We start from the raw sequence: 25,712 nt of genomic DNA on the forward strand, positions 1-25,712 counted from the left end.
ATTGAATATCTGCTATCCCCACATTTGGATTATCATTGGAATTCTTAATGTACCATGTCAGCATGCGATCCTGCAGAGCACTGACCAACGTTTCCTTCTTTATATTGTCATCCATGACACCATGTGCTTCCCATACAACTTTTACCATGAACCATCACTGCTCCAGATCTTCATTCCCTACTCCCTTGAACACTAGTAGCTTTATTGCACTGGCCATACTGCTTCGCGGTCATGGTAGAGGTGGGATGGGAGAGGGCGGGGGTGAAGACAGTGAAACTAGTGGCAGTGTGGGTTGGGGTGGTATGCACGGCATTCTATGCCTTATCATATTGATCGCACTTCTTGGTGAGACCTTCGCGAGCTCTTCTTCACCTCCTCATAGAGGTGAAATCAAGGGGCTAGTCTCTATTTCTCTGCTACCTTCATTTCTGTAGATTCTCGCACTTCGCATAGCCCCAAACATCAATTTATTTGCATAACCTGCTTTTCACACAATAGCATTTTAATCGAAGTGTTCAAATATTTAATGTACTTACCTCACGGTCCCTTGAGGAAGCATCGTTTTGTCTCGCTATAGTTGGCTGAAGCATCTATCGCGAATTCAGTGATGAATCCTCCTATGATTCGATCGAGCCAGTGATCGACGGCGTGTGCGATCTTATCTTCTGATGCTTCCAGTCTGCGCACCAATTGTAGAGTCCACACAATAGGTTTGTCGTATTTACACCTTCCTTGGCTATCTTCTAGCTTCGCGATTCCCTCGTACAACTCAGTAGCAAAGGATGCAAAGAAAATTTCGTGGATCTCCATATATAAGTAGCAATCTAACCACTCTTCCTTTAACAGTCACAAATTCCTATTTTCATGCGCCATGAACTCGTGAATCTTCCTGTCCAACTAATCTTCAATTCCTTTCTTTGTCAGATTCCAGTGATACGACATCAGACATCTGTACGTATATCGTGGTCATGGCAATGGAACCATTTGTTGGCTTATTGGGGCCTAACCTAGGTTCAAAGTTAATTAGCCAAACAAATCCTGATAGTATGAGAGGGTGTTGTTATCACCCCAAGAAACTCACCTAGGTTGTATATCAGTGATGCTCAGGAACATTAAAAATTCAACTGTTTTGTTGGATGAAATGATGGATAAATGGAAGATGTGCAGCACCTTTAAGCCAGATAACCACTCCTAATATGATTTACCCCAGACATGGGTGAATACCCCCAAACTACAAGGCTTTCAACCACCAACTACTCACAGCTTAAAGTAAAAGCGATGATGGAGAAGACTGATTGCACCAGCAGATGGACAAGGCTCTGTGATGGCCAGCTGCAACCAGTTAGAAGGTCTGCAAGACTATTATTCAATAGACAGGTAGGATGGCAGCTCCCTAGTATTAGAACAACAGCAACCTGCAAGCAATTTTCAATGAACCACTAAATTGTAACATAGATGCGGGATGATAGCCCCTCCAATGCCAAATATTCACAGCACATCAATTAAATGCACAGCAGGCAGAGCCTAGAACACAGAAGAAGTGAAAAGTGAGCAGGTGATAGCAAAAGAAGCATGTATTAGTGGAAATCAAGACCAGAAGCTACAGGTCTCATGGTATTTATAGTCTCCAGAAGTTAAAAGGCTACAATAAGCTCTCATTCATCAAACATTCATCATCCATTACATCTGAGTTCTGAGTATATATAGTGTTACAATACAAAATATCTCTGTCAAAAAATGTGTGGAGGAGCCCATAAATGGCCACCAACCACATTTACATTCAGAAATGGGTTGCTGATGCAAATCTATCTGAGTTTTAAATAGATTTGACCCTCTCTGGCTCTTTGCGGTCCTCCTTGGGCAAGTGGAGTAAAATATGGGTGAAACCCACAACCATTGAATGCTTTGATTGGATATGTGGTGTCCTGCTTATTCCTCGGCCATACTGTTAATTGAAGGTAGTTGCCTACTGCGCTGTACTGCTGCATGCTTGCTTTAATCATCTTCGCGCCACTGAGAAATACCGCCCTCCTTGCCAATTTTAAATATCAAAAGCCCATACACATATATCTTCTCTATCGGGTCCGCCCTTTCGGGTCACAATGCATACCTTAACCATCCAATCCTCTGTTTCATTGCGTTTGAAAATACATGTAAAAATGCCCCAAAATCAATAAAAATAGCTTTGGCAGACCTCAAATGTTATGCCATTCTGCTATGGAAACATATCGGGTCCCAGACTTTGTCGCATCGGCGCTTATAATGTAGAAAGTTATGCATTTTTGTTTTCCCCGATTGCAATCTGCCGATCGCGATATGGGCCAATACCTCCCTTTTCTCCCTTTTCCTCATATTTGAAAATACAATGAAATATTGGAAAAACATGAAAAATGTCTCCGCTGGACCCGATCATATATATATTTTAATTCACGGACCCTTTCGGGTCTGGACTCATCGCAATAGGCACCCGCCAAGGCTTCCTTTATATTTCCTTTAATAAAGAAAATGCGCCCAAAACCATTGAAAATGGCTCAAGCGCGGATTTGAAATTTTATGAAAAGTGACTCATAAACCATCGGGTCCGACCCATCGGGTCGCAAATATATCTATGCGAAAGGCCCATGCTCCATTGGAAATGCCGATAGCGATACGCAGATGCGATATCGGCAATCGCTCATCGCACAATAATAAATCCCTTTTGTAAGTCCTCCATTGCGATACGTCGATGCGATATCGGCGATCGCTCATCAGCGATGTCTCATGTCGCTGCCGCTGCCTCCCCTGACTTGCGATATGCCGACGCGATCTGGACCGTTGATCGGCCAGATCCAACGGCTGAGATTAATGTGGATCCTTAAGCCTGTAATTTTGATTTTTACATGGTTTTTGGGGTATTTTTGCCTCCCGATAATGTATTTCTGCCCTCCAAAGGGCTTTCCTCTTGCAATTTTTTCGATCGGTGGAAGACTTTTAGCCAAAATTTGAGGATTTTGACAACATCAATGGATCCTTTGGCATGATTATAAGCGTGTTTGCAGCCTTTGAGAGTGCCTGAATCCATTTTCTGATCCTTTTACACAGCAGAGCTAACACTAGCTCCTTCTAGGAATGAGATCCTCCCTGTGAGGTCTCAAGAACCTGTAGATCAATGCCTTTCCCACAACAAATGAAAATAGCAAAAATTCCTAGTATTCCATTGGTCATGGAGTCTATTATAGCTACACTAAAAGCTGATAAAAGCAAAATATTTACAGCTTTAAGGCCAAAGACCTTAAATCACATAGCTTTTCAAAAATCGCCCATTGACTGGGCTGTCAAAAACTGGTTCTCCTTCCATACTTTTCAGTATGAAGGTATTGTTCCCTTGAATCTATGAAATGATGAACAGGCCTATCCAGAGAGCATCGAATTTCCCATGATTGCCTTTCTTTTCTTTAAAAGCATCCCATTTCATGACCAAACCCCCAACCTGGAAATTGTTTCTTTTTGCCTTCTTATCAAAGCGAATTGGGATTTTTTGGGATTGAGTGAAATCCCAAACCTTTTGCACTTTGAAAAGCACCTTCTTTAAATGCTGTAGATGATCATGATGTCTGCCAGAATAAGCAGTTATGTCATCAAGGTAGATTAGCACAAATTTATTCTTTTCTCCCATAAAAGCTATATCCATAGTGCGCTGAAAGGTGGCTCCAGCATTCATCAGCCCAAATGGAATTTTAGCATACATGAACGTGACCCAAGGCATGGTAAATGTTGTCTTCTCTTGATCATCCGGATGCACAACTATTTGATTAAAGCCTGAAAATCCATCTATAAAAGACATTACTTTGGCACCTGAGACTTGTTGCAACAGATGCTCCATTTTTGGCAGTGGATAATTATATTTTTTAGAGCATTTATTTAGATTCCTGAAATCAACGCACAGTCTGATTTCTCCATTCTTCTTCCTCACAACAACCAGATTGGCCATCCATTTGGAATATCTGAGAGGCACTATAATCTTAGTAGCCAGCAGCTTTTTAATTTCTTTCTCCACGAGAGGAAGGAGCATAGGATTCATTGGTCTCAACTTTTGTTTGAAAGGAATAGTGTCTTTTTCAAGCGGAATTTTATGTTGAATTACATTTTTGTCATATGTTTTCAGATTGCTGTACTCCCAAGCGAAAACATCTGCGAATTGCCTCATTAACTTGCAGTATTCGGCATTCTGATCAGCAGATAGTTTAGCAGATAGATTTATAAATTTGGGCTGACTTGGGCTTCCTATATTATGCTTACACACAATAGATTGATCTTCTTTATGGGCAGCTTTGTAAGGCACATCATTGTGGTCAAACAATATTTCAAGAGGAATTAGACCCTTAGGAATGTGGTTGCTAGGAAGCTAGACTATGCTATTCTTGCCAATCTTATCTCTAAGCTGGGACTTGGGAGCTTCTAGCAAAGCATCATTATCTTGGTCAATTTGCATGTCAGGGAACTCATCAATAACTTGAAGAAACCTATTTAACTCATCATCATCATCAAAAACCTTCCAATGGTGGACATTATCAGGCAAGGAGGGCCTATACTTCCTTTGTATCTCATAAACTAGTTTGGGAGGCGATGGAGGTATAAACAGACTAGCTGAGACAGCAAGGGAGTCGACAAGCTGATTTTGAGCTCTAGGAATATATGAAATGCAGAAAAAATCAAAGGAGTCTTTGACTCTCCATACCTCATCTCTGTATGCTCTGAGCCTTGGATGCTTTGCTTGGAATGTTTTATTTACTTGCTGAATTATCAGATCAGCATCTCCAAATACCTTCAGCTTCTTTATTCCTCTGTCTTTGGCTGCATGAAGGCCCAATAGCAGTGCCTCATACTCTGCTATGTTGTTTGTCACCTGAAATACCAGCTTCAGAGACAACTCAATTCTTTCTTTCCATGGAGATATTAACACCACCCCTGCTCCTGCAGTCTCTTTAGTACAAGCTCCATCGAAGAACATCTCCCAAATCTGTCCTCCTCTATCGTGCTCGGCCTGATCTGTTGGTTTCCTGATCTGCAACATAGCCTTCTGAGATTCTTCTATTTGGAGAATGCATGCTCCAAAATCAGTGTCCACTGCATAAATGGGATGGTTTGTAGGATTATTCTCATCACTAATGATATATGCCAGCTGTGCTTCTCTATATAATCTCCCGCTTTCTCCTCCAAACACTGGGACAATTGCATAAGAAAGATCATTCTGTAATGTCCCACCTAGCCTCTTAATCCACCCTCTAGACAATATCATGCCAAACTTTGGAGGGACATTGGCCACCACTATATCCATCACCATACTCTTCATAGGCAGCTGGGTTAAGGTAATGGCCAGATCTTAATTAAGCCAAGGCATTTCACCTTCCTTGAATCAAAAGAAAACAAATCATGATAGGGTCTAGTGATATCAAGGCCTAACTCTTCCATGATTGTTTTAGGCATTAGGTTGTGGCTGGCACCTGTGTCTAACAGGAAATTGTGGAGGATTTTATCATGGACGGTTAATGAAACATAGAAAGATCGGGAACTATTATCAGCAGGTTCAACCATGGGACTAAGCACAATAGCAGGCTTATCATCTTGCAAATTGACAAAGTCAATGGAGGTTTGTTTAGCCTGTAGCTCAAGGGCTTCAAGGATGGGTTTTCTAAACAATTCACTCTTGACCAACTCAGCCAGAGGCACAACAACTTTCAATTTTTGAACTTCTGACTCGAAACTGAAAGAAGAGAATGATTTATCAACAGTTTTTACCTCTTGAACTGGAGCTTTGAGGGTGACCAGATAAGCTGCTGGTCTTCTTAGCCTGGTATTCTATGGAGCTGTTTGGGCAATAGCTTCTTGTGCAACATTCTCTTTGGCATTATTAGCATTGGATCTTAGATTATATTTGCGCTGCTACTCACTATCCCATCCTTGCTTGTTTTTCTCTTGCAGCAATGACTCTTCATATTCAGCCAATGTTAAAAATATAGCTACCTTTATCTTCCATGCAGTGAATTTCATCCTCCTCTTCTTCAAATTGTTCCCCCTCCATTACTGCATTTTGAAAAGGAGCCTTAACCTTATGATCTTCTTTGGCTTGTTCACCTCTTTGCATTATTTGTAGCTGATCATTAGCTTTTCTGAATGGGTTTGGATTTCTTGGAGCAAATGTGTTTTGCTGCCTTGTTTTGCCTGAAGCGTGCTCTACTTTTAGCTTTGAAACTTCAGCAGCCAATGACTCTATCATCCTCATCATTTTGTCTAATTTAGGCTCTGAAGTTGAAACATGGGAAGAAGAAGCCTCACCTCTCAGCCTTCTTTTATCAACTTGACTTTTCAACTTCTCTGCTGCCATAATATTGGATTCCACCTCCAGGGCTGCTTCTTGCATATCATTCAAAGTAGCACATCTTCTTTCTCTTAACAGTAGGCAGAAATCAGGGTCAAAAGCATTAGCATATGTGAGCTTGGCGGTGGTGGGGGTAGGCTTTACCTCAGTTGGTATCTTACTACACATTTTATTAAATCTCTTATTGAAGTCATGCAAAGACTCACCCTTTTCTCTTTTCAAGTTTCCAAACTCAGTATGATAATATAATAAGTCCTTCTTATCTCCCCATTGCTTCAAAAATGCATCATCTAATGCTTCAATGTCTGTTATAAATCTTTGGGGCAATTCTCTAAACCATTTCCTAGCCTCTCCATCAAGGCTTTAGACAAAAACGCTCTCATCCATACATCATTGTGATTTATATCTAAATTATCAGCATAACTGTAAAAGGTTTCAAGATGTTCTTTTGCAGTCACTCCCTCTGTTCCAGTAAATTTAGGCATATATTTTTGATATTCTCCCAAAGGCATAGGATTTAGAGGCATAGGAAATACCAAAGGTCCATATCTAGCGGCAACAATCCTCTCAATCCTAGTGGGTGCTTGCTGTCCTGCCATATTTGAAATAAATGGGGGACTACTAACAGATGGAGTAGTAGGAAATAATGCGATGGATGGTAGAGATATTGGGATACTTTGGACAGTATGGGAAGCTTTCCTTGGACTGATATTCAAAGGGGAACTAACTCCACAAGGGGCTGGACTAATCTCTGAATGAATTTCTTTATTAACAGCGCTGGGCTTCAAGATTTCAGACTGTACCTCTTCAGCTATGAATTCATCTTTCTGAGATAAGTCGGATTTTTTAGTCTTACCTGATCCTGATGCCCCTTTCTTTGATGATTTCTTTGATTTATCAACTCTTTCAGGGTCAAGTAATGGTTCAGCTGGAGATTTTTGAGGATTTCTTCGAGTATGCCTCCCAGACTTAGCCAGAACTTCAATGTGGAGTTGCCAAAGGGATGGTCTTCCACAAATGGAGTCGCCAGACAGATGATTATAACCAACATTTGTGTTCAAACTTTTTCTGTCATCAAAGCTTGAAACTATGTCATTCTCCCAGGGAAGCTTGAGCTCCGATTCTCTTCTCTCCCCGGCAACGACGCCAATTAATGTTATCACCCCAAGAAACTCACCTAGGTTGTATATCAGTGATGCTCGGGAACATTAAAAATTCAACTGCTTTGTTGGATGAAATGATGGATAAATGGAAGATGTGCGGCACCTTTAAGCCAGATAACCCCAGACATGGGTGAAGACCCCCAAACTACAAGGCTTTCAACCACCAACTACTCACAGCTTAAAGTAAAAGCGATGATGGAGAAGACTGATTGCACCAGCAGATGCACAAGGCTCTGTGATGGCCAGCTGCAACCATTTAGAAGGTCTGCAAGACTATTATTCAATAGACAGGTAGGATGACAGCTCCCTGGTATTAGAACAACAGCAACCTGCAAGAAATTTTCAATGAACCACTAAATTGTAACATAGAGGCGGGATGACAGCCCCTCCAATGCCAAATATTCACAGCACATCAATTAAATGCACAGCAGGCAGAGCCTAGAACACAGAAGAAGTGAAAAGTGAGTAGGTGATAGCAAAAGAAGCTTGTATTAGTGGAAATCAAGACCAGAAGCTGCAGGTCTCATGGTATTTACAGTCTCTAGAAGTTAAAAGGCTACAATAAGCTCTCATTCATCAAACATTTATCATCCATTACATCTGAGTTCTGAGTATATATAGTGTTACATAAAAATATCTCTGTCAAACAATGCGTGGAGGAGCCCATAAATGGCCACCAACCACATTTACATTCAGAAATGGGCTGCTGATGCAAATCTATCTGAGTTTTAAATAGATTTGACCCTCTCTAGCTCTCTGCGGTTCTCCTTAGGCAAGTGGAGTAAAATATGGGTGAAACCCACAACCAGTGAATGCTTTGATTGGATCTGTGGTGTCCTACTTCCTCCTCGGCCATACTGTTAATTGAAGGCAGCTGCCTACTGCACTATACTGCTGCATGCTTGCTTTAATCATCTTTGCGCCACTAAGAAATACCGCCCTCCTTGCCAATTTTAAATATCAAAGGCCCATACACATATATCTTTTCCATCGGGTCCGCCCTTTCGGGTCGCAATGCATATCTTAACCAGCCAATCCTCTGTTTCATTGCGTTTGAAAATACATGTAAAAATGCCCCAAAATAATTAAAAATAGCTTTGGTGGACCTCAAATATTATGCCATTCTGCTATGGAAACATATCGGGTCTCGGACTTTGTCACATCGACGCTTATAATGTAGAAAGTTATGCATTTATGTTTTCCCCGATTGCAATCTGCCGATCGCGATATGGGCCGATACCTCCCTTTTCTCCCTTTTCCTCATATTTGAAAATACAATGAAATATTGGAAAAACATGAAAAATGTCTCTGCTGGACCTGATCATATATATATTTTAATTCACGGACCCTTTCGGGTCCGGACTCATCGCAATAGGCACCCGCCAAGGCTTCCTTTATATTTCCTTATATTTCCTTTAAGAAAGAAAATGCGCCCAAAACCATTGAGAATGGCTCAAGCGCGGATTTGAAATTTTATGAAAAGTGACTCATAAACCATCGGGTTCGACCCATCGGGTCGCAAATATATATGTTCGAAAGGCCCATGCTCCATTGGAAATGCCAATAGCGATACGCCGATGCGATATCAGCGATCGCTCATCGCACAATAATAAAGCCCTTTTGTAAGTCCTCCATTGCGATACGCCGATGCAATATCGGCGATCGCTCATCGGCGATGTCTCATGTCGTTGCCGCTGCCTCCCCCGACTTGCGATATGCCGACGCGATCTGGACCGTTGATCGGCCAGATCCAACGGCTGAGATTAATGCGGATCCTTAAGCCTGTAATTTTGTTTTTTACATGGTTTTTGGGGTATTTTCGCCTCCCGATAGTGTATTTCTGCCCTCCAAAGGGCTTTCCTCTTGCAATTTTTTCGATCGGTGGAAGACTTTTAGCCAAAATTTGAGGATTTCGACAGCATCAATGGATCTTTTGGCATGATTATGAGCGTGTTTGCAGCCTTTGAGAGTGCTTGAATCCATTTTCTTATCCTTTTACACAGCAGAGCTAATAGGTGTTAGAACCAGATTTCTGCAGCCTAGAGATGTCTGATGAGTTCGACTAGTCCTTTGTTTGTTCCTTCATGCAGGTGGCTTCGCACACCTTTCGTTCCTCACGACCTGATACCTTGCCTTCTCACAACCCTAACCAGGGGTTGTACCATGCTCTGCGCTATTACCTGAGATCTTATTTATCTTTTAGTATTGTTTAAGCACCCTCGCCTACTTGAATGTCTTAGTTTATACTTAACGATACAAAACATTCATACAGGTTCACACAGTAAATAAACAATATATTTGCATATTATATCCTATCATGCATTAAACCAGGAAAAGATACACAGAATTATATCAAAACTTCTCTTTATTGATTCTTCAACGGTTATAGAGATGACCTGCCTTGCGCACTTAGTTGCAGAGGTCCACGCACTCAGTTGTGGACTACTAGGCCTCTGTGCACTCAGCTGCAGAGACTTCTCCTTCTCTACGACCCATAAACATGCTTTACACTTCACTTAGACTTCTCCTTCTTCGTAGTTATCTGTTCTCTTACACTTAGAGCCTCACTCTATTTATACAATCCCATGGTCTGCAAACCATGGGTAGGTCTATCCAGGCAACATTACATTACAAAACTAGGGCGGACAACCCTATGACTCTATCATACTTTTGCGCACCGCGCCCGCTATTCGTGGAGCTTTTACAACAAGATTTGGTCAAAACTTGGGCTTTAAGCCCCAAAACGTGCCTTGGGGGGATTCCATGCCCAACAGGCCTGGAACAAACATGCATCCTTGAGTTTGAGAACGGAGCGTGAGTCCCTCTGAAAGGTGACTGTACCAATCTCGCTTGCATTTTACCTTCCATCATCTCCCATCTTGATGCACATCTAGAGATATTTATCCTCCAAGTCACTGAAAAAATATTTATTCCCTGTCAAGGGGAATGAGGCACCACTATCCAAGTACCACGCGCTTCCCCATCACTATGCTTTCCATGCATGTGATAAGGGTGCAGTTGAGCTTGAACTGTGAATCCAAAGCTTCACTTGTTTCTCCTCCTGAGGTCTTCTTGCTTAACTTTTTTTGTGGACACTTCGTGGCACAGTGGATGAATTCATGACAATAGAAGCATTCAATTTTGGACAAGTCTGTCTTCTTTCCCCCTTGACTATCTTTAGGTTTAGATTGATATTTCCTCCCTTTTCCCTTCTTTTCCTTTCCAACCAATGCAAAATTTTCTTCATCATCTCACTTGGATGAAGTCTCATCTCGGGTATTTCACCTTATTTCCCAATGTACCAAATCAGACCATAAATGTTCCCAGTTTGATAGTTCTCCCTCCCATTCACTGAATCTTTGTAGCTATGCCAGCTCTTGGGAAGGCTTAGAAGGGTTAGGCTTACCATATCATCTTCTGCAACATTAACACCAACCCTACCAAGTTCATCACGACATTGTGTGAATCTTCTCAGATACTGAGGTATGGAGTCATTCTTATACATCTTGATATTCTTGATATTTCAAATTTTATGCTTAAGCACCAGCTTCTTATGGTCATTACTATTCTTGAACAATTATGTTGTTGCTTTCCACATTACGAGTGAAATTTATTTTCCATGCATATTCAAGACAATGTGATCCCATACTCCCTCCAAGGTTATTCTCCTCACCTTGGTTACATCTTTCTTCCATTGAGAAAGGTTTTGGGCATCAGATGCCTATAGTTTTACAAAATTTGTCTTGATATATTCTGGCAAGCTATTGTCATCTAATACCGCCTCCATCCGATCCTTCCATGCAATGAAATTAGGGTTGCCTTCCAAGGCATACTCTAGCATCAACCCGATGAAGATAATATTCCCAGCTATGAAGAGATCCTACAACAGTGAACTACAAAGTTGACTCTATTGAGAAACAACTTTGAAATTCTTGTTCTACTGTGAATCCTTCTATGATACCATGTAGTAAGCATGTGTAGATATGAATTTTCTCATGAAATTTACTAAATTACAAGACTCAAATATACTCTACTTCTCTGCATAATTCAATTCACAGTATAGAACACATATCGTAAACATGCATCAATAAATATCACACATACACAAATATTTATCTAGGGGAAAAAACTGCTAAAAAATCCTTCCTATCTGTATTGCATTAATCAAATAATAGAGATGAATACATATGCGTGCTCAAGCCTTAGCACAACTTGCAAGTGTATAGTCTATCCCTCTTCTTAACTAACTGTCTCTGGCCAACACTTAAGCCAAATTTCAAGCCCTCCGAGCTCATATTTTCTTGCGTTGTTCCTTGAGGAATTAGGCCCCTATTCATTAGGAAATTCCCTCAATTGGATCGTGAAATTCATTTAGGCTGATCTTGTGACTACATCCACCACCTATACACATTGGAATAGTCTATAACTGATAGTACACTACCTTGGATTCTAAAACTCGACTGGACAACTCAAATTCTTTGCATGCAACAATTATTTTGGGTTAACTGATCAGTTATCTGGATAATCATTGAGTGTGACTAAAGTCACACTACACAAATTGATGTTCCATTAGTTTCTTTAATAGTTAGATCTAGTTTAGCTCACAATAATTTAATTTAACTCAACTAGATTCCTACAAATTATCAATCACTCATGCTTAACTAAAATCAAGTCTTCCAACTCCAATTAACTAAGCTAACATGGTGACACAAGCCATGTCACTTATGTTAACTCATCCAAGTTGTCTGTTGAAATGGAAACTCAAATTTTCTCTTGTTTGACCAAGGAAAATCAAACTGAGATTTATCTTGCTACATTTTCAATAGTGTGGAGATATTTGTGTGGATAGATTTCATTGTTCGGAGTTTTATCCGCACCCCTTACAATGATAATCATAGTTACTATCATTATTAACATGTAAATTTGAAAATATCAATATTTAACAATTAAGTAGAAATAGACGCATATCAAATTTAACCCATTAAATATATGTTAACATATTATAATTTTAATAATGAGAAGGTGTGGTTGCAAGACACTGAAATATTAGAAGCTTGCTTATCTTGAGATTAAGATAAGATTGATTAATGTTTCATATTGATCCATGAAATCGTGATCATAAATCTTTTACATTATGTAGTCAAAGAAAAGGATAAAGAAAAAAATGAGGAAGCATTCTTATATTTCGGAAAAAGAGTTATCCATTAAATAATATTGATGAATAGGGATTACCAATATTAAAATAATAAAGAAAGTCATGATCGTAGTGATTTTACATTGTATACTCAAGAAAATAGGAACCTATTGCATAAAATCTTAAACATGGGATTCAATAAGCATGGGTTGTATTGTGCACAATTATAATCATATTTTTGTGTGAAGTGACCATTTGACCATAATCCACCCTTCATTTCTTGGCTCCAGACCTCAAGAAAGGGATTCAATAGACATGGGTTGTCATCCACTACATTTTCTAATCGATTGATGTATTTTTCGAGGCACATCGTCATTAGGGTTTTCCACTTGGATTCATCTCTAAGAATCACATTCATGATATGTAGCTTCACGACTTCTACCACGTAATACTCATTCCCAATGTTGAGTCTTGTAGTTCTCATAGTTAAGAAAAATGCAATGCGAACAAAATACATGTGTTTCCCTTTGAAAATGACAAATTTGTCTTTTACAGTTACTTATGCAATGACAACGAGATGTAGGTGGATAGACTATGTATACATGCATGTCAATCTGTTGTGAAGTTGAAGTTGAGGTTGTCCTGCTTCATGCGGAGCTCTGCACTTCAACACAATGAGATAAGTTCATTATGTGCTTTAAACTATCATTGAAGGTTGTGCATAGTTATTTGTGCAGAGAGCTTTCACTGTGCAAAGAGGTTTGTGCGAAAATATTTCATTATGTAGAGAGATTTCATTGTGCGGAGTTTTCTCCATACTCCGAACAAGCTTTAATCAATTGATTAGCAGTAGAGTGAGGGACTATGCTGGATAGTAGCTATTACCCTTGTTTAGAAATGTAGTATCTTGTGTTTCTATTGGCTTACTTTCCTTTTCCATCTTTGTGACTAAAGATTTGAGGATATTTTATGGAAATAGATAAATAAATAAATTTTCTATCTACTTGCTCATTTTTCTTTTTAAATCTCTAGGATTAACAATTTCGAGCATAATTTTAGAAATGTAATAGATCGTTCTAGAATTTGCTAGCTTACTCTCTCATTTATATTCTCAATGTGAATAAATATTATGAGGATAATTAAAAAACTCATAGATTGTTTTTCTATTTGTTGACTTGCTTTGCCCTTATTTTTCATCTATGTGATTGCTTAAGGTGGTAATTGATAATTTTATGATTTGATTAAAAAAAAAAGTGATTGAATCTATGTTATGTAACAAAGAATTATAACATCAATAAAAACTATCAAAGAATATAGAATGAAATCTCTCTTGCACAAGCTACAATTAGACTTTCTTTCAACAATTTTATAGTAATGGTATGATAACGAAAGGACAAAAGTATATGTGAACACAGGAAAATTTCATAAGTATTTTTTTTAGATAATAGTGGAAAAAGAAAATTGTACTAGTGATTTGAGAAGATTTGATAATGGAAATAACGTAATATGGTAGATAGAAAAAGAAAGAAATAACACAATCAAACATAAACCACTACTCAATAAATTGCATTGACTCAATCTCTTGAAGCTACATGATAATAAGATTCAAAATTGCTGCAAAAATAGATATGATAGTCTTAGCTCACACATGCATGACCAAGACTTCCTAAATTATAACTCTAACATTAGTGGCAATTCCTAAATTTAGATTGTATGTGAATTTCTTGAAACTACATGCTCATTGAGTGTAATTGGGAGTAATTATCTCCAACACTCCCCCTTAATAATGACCACTAACTTATGTTGGTTTAAGACTCAGATATGCTTACAACACATAAATTGTTTATATGAAACTTAAATGTATCCCTTGTAAATAGATTTGTGAATATCTCAGTCAACTGTTCTTTTGAATTACAATATTCCAAGTGGATTTCTCCATTTTTTACAAATTTTCTAATGAACTGATAATTTCTATCAATATGCTTCTCCTTTTTTTCTGATGAAAACATGGTTCTTTGACAAGGCTACTATTGACTTGTTTTCACAATACATTGTAGTTCATCCCTCTTTCTTTTATTGTATATCACCCAATACTCTATGTAACAAAAGTTCTTGGAAAGTTGTTGTTGTTTCTAGTAAATAGTACTTCCATTGATGAGATAGTCACAATGGATTTCTTCTTAGATTCCCTTGAAATTACACTTGAACCAATATGGAAAAATTATCTCAAAGTACTCTTCCTATCATCCATGCTACTTGCAAAATCATTTTCAGTGTATCCAAATAAAAGATAACTATTGGTGCTAAAGTATAATATTCAATTTAATATTTTTCCAACAATATATCTCAAAATTATTTTTCCTATTTTCCATTGTTAGTCTTTTTGAGACTCCATGAACCTAGAATTCAAAATAACTACATGCTTAATGTCTTGTCTAGTTGCAGTAAGATATATAAGACTACCAACAATTCTCTTAAATAGAGTTGGATCTATAATGGATACTATATCTTCTTTTCTAAGATTTTTACCTATTGCAATTACAGTGAGTTTTGATTAACAATTCATAATCTTAAACGTCTTCAACAAATCCATGGAATACCTTGCTTGGAACATAAGAATACTTGAATCATTAAGTAACCTCAATACGAAGAAATAATCTCATCAACGCTAAATCAATCATTTAAAACTCTTTCTACATAATTGATTTAAACTCATCCATTGGTCGATTCCATGTGAATGTCATATCATCAACATATATATAAACCATTATAATTTTTCCTTGTTCATTTTTGTTTGTATATAATGTAGGTTTGCTATTGCTTCTACTGAATCCACTGTTGATCAGATACAAACCAATCCTATTATACCAAGCTCTAGGAGCTTTCTTGAGTCCATAAAGAGTTTTCTTCAACTTGTAGACTTTATTTTCATGACCTTTTATTTCATATCCTAGTGGTTTATTCACATATACTTCTTCTCCTAAATTTTCAATCAAGAATGTTGACTTTACATCCATCTAGTAAAATTTCCATCTATTCTATGCTAATGGTTGAGATAGCTTCAACTATATCTAACCCTCCTATTGGTGCAAAGGTCTCACCATAATCCACTTCGACCCATTGTGTAAATCCTATTGCTACCAGTATAGCCTTGTACTTTGTAGTCTCTCCTTTGTTATTTTGTTTTGTTTTGTAAACTAATTTAACACCTATGCAATATTTATCTTTCGGTAATTCTATTATATCCCATGTATCATTTTTCTCTATACAATACATCTCCTCATCCATTTATTTGAACCAATTTTAATCTTTCATTTCATCTTCAAAACATGATGGTTGATACGTAAATAATGCAAAATTTGAATTTAGATATAAGTATTCATAGACCTCTTTCCAACTTCTATTCTTTCTACGTCTCAAGGAATCAAATTCACTACATGATTGCGTAGTAGCAGTAGAGTAAGTCACTAGAGAAGATGACTCACCTTAAATAAAATATCTTGGAGTTCTTGTCAGGGTATTTCTGATTGTTGACTCACTTTGTGAATCTTTTTCTACAATTTTTTCCCTTGCATCATCTTCTACTTGAGGTATCATTACTAAAAATTTTATAGGTTTATTAATGCTTCCATCCCATGCTTCAATTTATTTAAATTCAAAATCTTTGCTAACTATCAATTATTATTTTTTAGATTCTAAAACTTATATGACTTGGGATGATCACTATACCCAATTAAAATGAACTTCTCACTTCTTTCATCTGTATTTCTTCTCAACTCCTTAGGCACATGAGCATATGCCACACAACCAGATGCCTTAAAGTGTGATACATTTCAACTTACACATGTCCATGCTTCTTGTAAAAAAAAATTCACACTTTTAATGGGAGATATATTCAAAATATAAATTGATAAAACTACTACTTGCCCCCAAAACTCATTAATAGACGTTTTTCCTTGAACATGATTCTATCCATATTCATGATGGCTCTACTCTTCGTCTCAGCTACACCATTTCACTACAAAATGGATATTGCTGTAAATTTCCTTTCGATCCCATAATACTTGCAAATTTTATAAAAACTATTTAAATCACACTCCTCTCCTATGTTTGATCATAACACATTGATCTGATGACCATGTTGCTTCTTTTCCATTGCTTTAAATTCTGAAAATTTACCGAAATTTGTAGACATGTTTGTGAGAAAAGACACCCAAGCCTTTTTCTTGCAATCATCTATGAAAATTATGAAGTATTAACTTTCTTCAAGCAACCATGTCTACATTGGACCACATATATTTGTATGAAACAACTCCAAAGGTTCCTTTTCCCTATAAGTCACTCCCCCAGGGAAATTGGCCCTTTGTTGCATTGTTAAAATGCAACTCTCATATGAAATAGTTGGCTCTTGAATGGGAGGAAATCCCTTGACCATCTTTTATTTATGCAATAGTCCAAGGCCACCAAAATATGGATGAGAAAACATGAAGTGCCATAACGAAAGATCATCCATGCATGTTGTTTTTTGAGTGAATGGGTAATCATGTCTCTCATACTTCATGGGAAGAGGACACATCTTATTTTTGGTCATCTTTACTTTGTAAATCAACATCTTACTAGGAGGTCTATCATATATGAAGAAATTATCTCCTTTAAATACTACATCATACCCTATTTAAGTAAGTTGGCCAACACTTAGAAGATTAGGTTTCAAACTTGGAGCATAATACACATATGGTATTTCCTTTTCTGATTTGTTTGATGAAGATGTTAACTATTCTTTTTCTCGCGACTTTTAGAATATTATCTAACCTCAACTTGATATTATATATGACTAAATCACCCATATCTATAAGTATCCTTCTGTTTCCTTTGCACCATTTTTAAACCAAATGTTGTTAGATAACCCTTGAGAAGCATTACACCTAAGCATTAATGATTTTTCGCACATCTTAGAATAATAGTTTGCACATTTTCTTTTAACATCATTTTTTTTTCATTCATGTCCATAATGACCCATCTTGTCGCAATAATAGTACATAATTTTTTATTTCTTATACCTTTGATTTTATTGTGAACTTGTGTTGCTACTCCCCCCTTGAACAATTGATTTTGATATGATCTCCTTTCTTTTTTTGGATCATCTCTCTAATTGTTGCTTTTATTGTTTCTTCCTTTGTCTCTTGATCTTGATCCTCCTCTTCCTTATGAGATAAAAGCCTTCTATTTGAATTCATTTTCACAAGATTCCTCATGTCTATTTATTTGAGATTCATGGGATAACAAGGATCCAAACAGTTCATCCAATGATAACAATAATAAGTATTTATACTCTTTAATGGCTATGACTCCCATATTAGATTTCTTTGGCAAGAGCTTGAGAGCCTTCTCTACCATTTATTTATTTAAAATATCTTCACCATTCATCCTTAGTTTATTAACGATGCTTATAACTTGATGTATTGGCCCATGTACTTTGACTCTTTCATCTTCAAAATTTCAAAATTCATCTTCAACATCTGCGACTTTACTGATTTTACCTTTGCAATTCCATGATGACTACTTTCTAGGATGTACCACACTACTTTGGAGGTATTCACTATTAAGATCTTGGGAAATAAAGTTGTATCTAAACCATTTTGGATAGTAGAAAGTGCTATCACATATTTTTTTTCTATGATTTTTATTTTATATTTCTGTGTGTTCATCAAAAGTTATTCAGTTTCCTCATTAGTTGGCTCTACATAACCATAGACTACAAATTCCCACACGCTCTTAGAATATAATGAAATATGCATTTTAATATCCCAAATTTCATAGTATTTTTTTGTTAAGACAAGGAACGGTAACTTGGAAAAACTTTCACCTAAAATCATGTCTCTTTTTCCTTAATTACAATAAAAAAAGATTTCTTAATGTTTTTTTTTTTTAATAATACAATTTCTAAGCACTAAATCCTTTTTAAAACTAAACAATTTTTTCTTTTAATTCAAATCTTTTAGGTTTCTTATGCAATAATTAAAAAAATGTTTTAAAATGAACCTTCATCACCACATTTAACCAAAAAAAAACCTACACCACCTTAAAATAATGTGGCACTTATAAACTACATTAAAAAAAAGTTAAATCTAACGGAATTATTTTTCTATATTTTAGAAGTCATGTTGAGTCTTTGTGGAAGTTCATGATGGTTCCTCAGAATTGGATACAATGGCTCACGACGACTCAGCCAAAAAATTGAGCTATGGACGCTAACTGACTCTCTATAATGGAAGCCCTTGGTTCGCTGTTATGAAGGAATCACTGCTCGACTTTCCGCATTCAACACTGGCTCTAACAAAGATGGCTATGGTTGTTCTGAAAGAAGGCTGGTCACAACTCCTAAACAACAATGACTGCAACTTTTCAAAACAACCAACATTCAACGCAACGAGTGCAACTTTTCAAACCAACCAACACTCACCGAACAAGGAATGTTAATTCACAACTTTTCAAACCAACCAACATTCAACGAACAACGAATGTTAATTCACAACTTTTCAAACCGACCAACATTCAGCGAACAAAAAATGTTAATTCAAAAGCAATGGATTTTTCAATTTTTAAGTTTTTTGGTGTTTTTTTTGGTTTAACTTTGATATTAATTTGATAGATAGATAGAAAAGAACAAATATTAATCACCATACACTATTGGTTGGAAATAGTAAATTTACTCTCCTTTGCATGCATTGCATGGCGAGATGAGATCAGTTAAGTCGAGTCAAGTGTCAATCTGCATGAACAAATTAGTCGGAGTGGAGGCAAGTTCAGTTAGAGATTAAATGGTTTCATATTTAGTAAATTAGGTTCTTATATACCCGTGGTTAGGTTATTGTAATGTGTGTGGAAGATAAGATCCACAAATTTATGGATGGTTATATATGAGAATATTTAATCAGTATAAGTTCAGTTGTGTGTGTATTTTGTGTTTTCACTCCTCCACCTTTCCATCAAATTGGAAGTAGAAGTTTAATTGCGTGTGTATTTTGTGTTTTTACTCCTCTACTTTTCCATAAATTGGTATCAAAACTGAAACCGAACTACAAAATACAAAATACTTAGAAAATCTATCCCAAAAAAAGTGAAGAGAAGAAAGTCTGCAATTCAAAAAAAAATTGCAAAAGAAAATTTTCGCAGGATTAAAGCGTACAAGAGCGATGCTTTGAAAAAACATAAAGCACGACTCTCGCAGGATTAAAGATTAAAGACACAATATTTTGGAAAAATTTAACAAACATGCAATTATTGGTTTTTCGTCAGGGGTGTTACATCGATACGTGCAACAAGCCTCCAAGAAAATTCAACAAGAAACCATGCACAAAGCGCAAGTTTAAAAGGGTGAGATGACATGAAAACTCCAAAATCCACCTACTCATATGTTTTAAAAGGTGTTTTGTTAAAGTGTTAAGAGAAAGGTGTTTTGTTAAAGTGTTAAGAGATATATTTTTAAAAGTCCAGTGGGGCAGTTAAAGAGGTTTAGAAGCTTATTCGCAAGGGTTTATTAAAATTTGGAGATGTTAAAGGATTATGAAAGGTTTGTCAAAGTTTGGGAGATATTTTTAAAAAACGTTCCATGGGCAAGTTTAAAGTGTTTTGACAAAAAGGTTATTTAAAGGGATAGAAAGAAAGCAAGTTGATTAAAATTTTTATTTATTTTTATTTTTTATAAAGAAAGCGCATATGTGTTCTTAAAGGGGAGGCTTATAAAGGTTTTAATCGAGAGATATTAAAGCTTTTTTGTTGAAAGGTTTTCTAACGGAGTCTTGTGAAAGGTTTTAAAATAAGATTTATTTTTTTTCAACAAAAAAATTGTTATATAAAAGAATGGTTTTATTAGAAAGAGAGTTTAGAGTTTTGCAAAGCTTTGTTGGTATGTAAAATTATTTTGTTTTGTCAAGGATGACATTGTTTTGGGTGAATATTGTACCTTATGAGGTGCATATATAAAGATATATATATATATATATATATATATATATATATATATATGTATATATATGGTATTTTGGTGATATGGAAGGAAGCCTTACGCAATAAGGAAAGAAGTTATAAGACAAAAGAAAGACGATAGTGACAATAATCATGGGTCGCAAAGCGAGAATGAAACAAATTAAAAGAAGAAATGGACAAGAAGAGACAAAGAATTTTGAAGAGCTCATAGAGGTTCTCACCGCAGTCACGGAATCTAAAAGACAAGCAGATGAAGTAGCACAAGTCAAGGATGCATGGAGCAAGATGGATCTAGTAATACTGCCAAAGTTTACTTGTAAAAATTTTTATTTTTGGATTTTCAAAATGCATTTTTTCTTTGATATAAAGAATTAATTTAGTATCAGTAGAATAACCCATATGAGAAGTTTTTAAGCAAGGTAGCAAAAGCTACATCTCTCAAGGAAGCATGAAAGATCCTAGAACCTAATTTGGTACAAAGAAACATGGCATGCAACAACAAGTTGTGTCACAATCTGTTGAAGAATCAATAGAGAAGTCAACCATAGATTTAAGAGTATATGAACAAGACTATAAGTCAGAAATAGAGCTTGGAGAATCCGTGTGTATGGATGAAGAAGGTAGAACAAAGATTGCAGAGAGAGAACTTGGATCCACTGTGTATGAAGCAGAGCAAGAGCATATAAATGCTCAAGAACTCCACAGTACTCCACTGTAATGTGGATGGTAAAGATAATGTTAAATTCCATTGTGATGAGACACGTGTGAATGATGACTACAAATTGAGATGTGAATTGGTGAATCTAGCCACAATTATTGAATTTGATGAAGTTGAAATTATTAATGAGAACATGCATGTTGGGGTATCCCACCATAGGCTGGATGAACATTATGTTAATGAAATTTGTGGTATATTTTTGCAACAAGGATTGATTGTGGAAATATGGTAAATGCCATGTCTGATGAAGAATTGAAGATTGAAGCTACTATTGTAGCTGCAAGTTATGAAGAAAAAGCTGGAATTTCTCATGAAGCAGTGTGTGAACAAGCAGTAACTCATTTTGTCACAGATAAAGCAACAAATAGAGGATCAAGTTATTTGGTGGATCCAACAATTGAAATTATTAATGTTAATTTTGATGAAGAACAACTAGCTATTAGTGAGTGGTTGCACATGACACAATAGAAAAAACGCTTTAATATGTTGATATTTGGTGAGAGGAACTCACTTGTGTCTCGAAGTCAAGTTGAAGACAACATGTTTGCAACAACAAATGTTTTTAAAGAAGTGGAAGAGAAGGAAAAGAAGATAGGTGAAGAGAAAAAAACTCTCACTTCAAAACATAGTGAATATGTTTTTAATATTGATTTTGAGTGTGCAAGTAAACATGATAGCAATTCAGCTGAAAGAGAATATGAAGAAAAATATGCAAGAAAGGACATTGAGGTTTATGAAGATGAAAAGGAAAGAAATGAAACAATATTTCAAAAATGAAGTCAAGAAGAGATTAATTTTTGTTATCAAGAAATATGACAGAAAGAAGATTATGATTATGATGTGCAAGAAACAAAGGCAAACTCACAGTTTGAAGATGAAAAGTTGTATCTATAGTCGATGAATGGAAGAATATTTGAAGAGGAAGATGTAGAAGACGAGATCAAATTTTTTTATAATAAATACAAGAGAAGTCGAAGAAAAATTGCAGCAACAACAAGTGAAAAAATATGGAGTTTACAACAAGAAAGCAAAGCTGAGAATGAAGCACTTTCTAGGGTATAGAATTTGGAAAAAAAAAAAGAAAAAAAAAACCCATGATTGTAGAAGTTTTTGAGTGAAATTCTGATTGTAAGCCTCACTGAGAGTTATAACAACAGACATGTTTAAGTTATGTTGAGTCATGATTAAGTTATGTTGGTTCATACAAACATAATTAAGGGGGAGTGATGGAAATAGTAAATTACTCTTGTATGCATGAAGAAATGAGTTCAGTTAAGCCGAGTCCAATATAAAAATTAGAGTGCGAAATTGCATGAACAAGTTAGTTGAAGTTGAGAAAAGTCATATTAAACACTGCATGATTCCATATTTAGTAAATAAGGTCGTTATATACCCATGGTTGGGTCATTTTAATGTGTGTGGAAGCCAAGAGCCATAGCTCTATGGATGGTTGTATGTGAGAAATTTTAATTAATAGAAATTTATTTGTGTGTATTTGATTGAGACGAGAGGCTCATTCTACAGTATGAGGGGATGTGTAAGTTTGCCCCTTTAAAATAAAAATAAAAATTATGTTCTAAATAGAAAAATAATGTCGACTATAATTAAAAAAAATGAATACCAACTTTACGTATATGTTAAATCTATGTTAACTAATTTATGTCATATCAACTTTATTATAATAATAATAATAATATCCATTTTTAAGGTCATAACCAAGCCAGACACCAAATTGGTGTATGAGAGCCCCTTGTTTGTGGGAAAGGGACCCACCTCCACGCAGGGATTTGGCTGCTAGGTCTACGAAGGCATACATACTCTACCGCCCTCTTGTTTTGAACATGTGACCTCTTAGGAGGAAACACATGATCTTAACCATTAGGCCCACTCAAAGTGAAAACTAAATTTTTATGGTTAAATTTTTTATTTGACCGTATATAAGTTTTATTTAACATTCAAAAATACAATTTAAATAATAAAAAATAACACATTATATGATCCTCTAAGCTCATGTTAAATCCCGTACTTTAAAATAGATAAATATATGCTCGTAGTTTTCCTCCTCTGCCTTTTCATCACTATTTTCATCACTATGTTTATTATCTTTTTATCTTACCGAAAATATGAGAAATTAAAAAACCAAATCACTTAGTGCATAGGTTATGTACACACCGATTCCCTTCGTTTTAATATAAGGAGGTACAAAAGGCATTTTGAAACAGTGAAAAATGATAAGTCTCTATGGGAAACCCTTCCAAATAAGTTTATAATGGGAAACTAAAAAAATTTAGAAAACTTTGGATAGAAATTTGTTGCTCCAAAATTCCTAGAAAGTGAAAAAAATGCCTCTCTGACGTTTATATTTCTTCGAAAAATGCCTCGCTAGAGTTTATAATTCTTCGAAGACCACTTTCCACATCCTTTGCGCTAGCCATGGAAACACGCGATACAACCACTACCAATATCCAACAATTACTCATTAGCGAAAAAAACACATAACCGAACGACTCATACATTTCACATGGAAGAGTTTGTCCATGTAATATAACATAATTTTATATTAAATTTTTTTTAGAGAAATAAAATAATTAATTATATATATATATATATATATATATATATATATAACAATAGTAAGAAAATAAAATTTTATTATTAAAATATTTATGTTTAACTAAATCTATTTATATATTTAAAAATATAATTTAAAAAACACATCAAAAAATTTGATTTTTTGTTGACACTGGTTAAATCTATAATTTAAATAGATCTATACTAATATATTTGTATAAACATAGATAATACGTTTCTATGTCATCAATGTTATCCAAAATTACCATGCACTACCTAATAAAGAGGTACAATGCTTAACAACCTTTTGAACTTGTGTTATCTAATAAAAACGGCTCTTACCTGAAAAATGGTGCAGAAGGATTCAAACAACCAACCTGCTTCTAAAGGTAGATTTAGAATCCAATTGACCGACTAGGTTCCAAATGTCGGACATAGTCAAGGGAGATTTAACTTCTATATCTAAACAAAATTGGTACCTCTAAATGTTGTTAGTGCGAGTATTGTTCGATTAACGAAGCAATGGAGGAGATCATGCTAGTGCTTGATGAAATCACATGGATATGGATGGACGTAGAGTGCATCAAACTCCTCCAAGACTAGACAATTTGTGTTCTCTCCGTTTATTTATTTTCTGCACTGGTTTTATAGTTTTCGATGAAATCCAACGCTCAAAATGTGGCATCGATATACGTCTATAGTGCATCACACTCCTCCCAGACTCGATGACCATTTGTGTTTAATCTCCTTTTGTTTATTTTCTTTACTCGTTTTATACTTTTCCATCTATAATTATTTTGATTTTTCTCTGTATTTTTTAATCTCAGAAAACTATTTTGCCACTAATTACGCCGCAAGGCGTTTCCATGTGACAAGAATTTCCCTCCGGGCCTTCATGTCATCATTATGCGTCCCTTCGTGATGATGGACGATTTTTAACCATTAGATCATAGTTTAATGTAGTTGAAAAGTTGTTAGAAATTGTTGGAAGGTATTTGGTTACCAAAACAATTATCAAGGCACGTTATTTGCAGTATGATCATCCCATTTAGCAAGAAAAACTTGCTACCCTCGAGCCCTTGAAGAAAGTCTCCCACATTCACCCACAAATTCCCTGGGTAGAGCATGCATCATAATTTGAGACTAGAAATCGTGAGCGGATTGGAGACGCTAGGTGTTAAGGTTCACCGCTGGGTGAAAAGATAGGACGTGGTGCCCAAGATGATAGGACGTGGTGCCCAATATGCCCAGGATCATCTCGAATGAAAGGTTGGAAAAATTCTGCCTACTGATGAAGTCCATGCTTGACCTTCTCCAGTGGACATATACCCACGTTGAATTGGAACTCCAGTGGTATCATCGACTTCAAACTTCTCTGAAATGAATTCATTTGTTGGGTGGGTTCGGACTGGTAACGCGTGGAGAGCAGGGGCCACGTCCGTCTCCTGACCATGTACTCCGACAGTCTCTTGTTTTGGAGTTTCCAATAGAAATGGGTGTAGGATAATGTGTTAAAGTTCCAAGTTCTTGAGCACATCAACCCATATTTATAGCATAGCGTAACTTAACTCTGATTTATCTCATTAAGTCAGTTATGATCTAGAACTTTGCATGGGTTTGGTTAAAAGGTTGTTAAAATAGTTATATGGTAACAATTCAAATAAATATGTGGGAGTAAAATTCAAATAAATATGTGGAAGTAAAAGAAAGCAAATTTTGTAAATAAGAAGATTTTTTTTACTACTTGTAAATATGAATATTTTTTTTTCTAAGTTTTTT

At 36.0% G+C, this 25,712-nt stretch overlaps 1 protein-coding gene across 1 annotated transcript in view; it reads left to right on the forward strand.

Annotated features, from left to right (window-relative positions):
• LOC149139571 (uncharacterized) overlaps positions 1-4,227 on the forward strand; it is a 28,683-nt gene extending 24,456 nt beyond the window's left edge. Inside the window, exon 7 of the mRNA XM_089450768.1 lies at positions 4,145-4,227. Within this exon, the coding sequence (XP_089306894.1) occupies positions 4,145-4,227 (83 nt within the window). The remainder of the gene's footprint in view (positions 1-4,144) is intronic.
• The last annotated feature ends 21,485 nt before the right edge of the window (positions 4,228-25,712 follow it).

The sequence above is a fragment of the Pinus tabuliformis genome, chromosome X (genome assembly GCF_031772625.1).
Source record: "Pinus tabuliformis cultivar Carrire ecotype Pingquan chromosome X, CPIR1, whole genome shotgun sequence".
NCBI lineage: Eukaryota > Viridiplantae > Streptophyta > Pinopsida > Pinales > Pinaceae > Pinus > Pinus tabuliformis.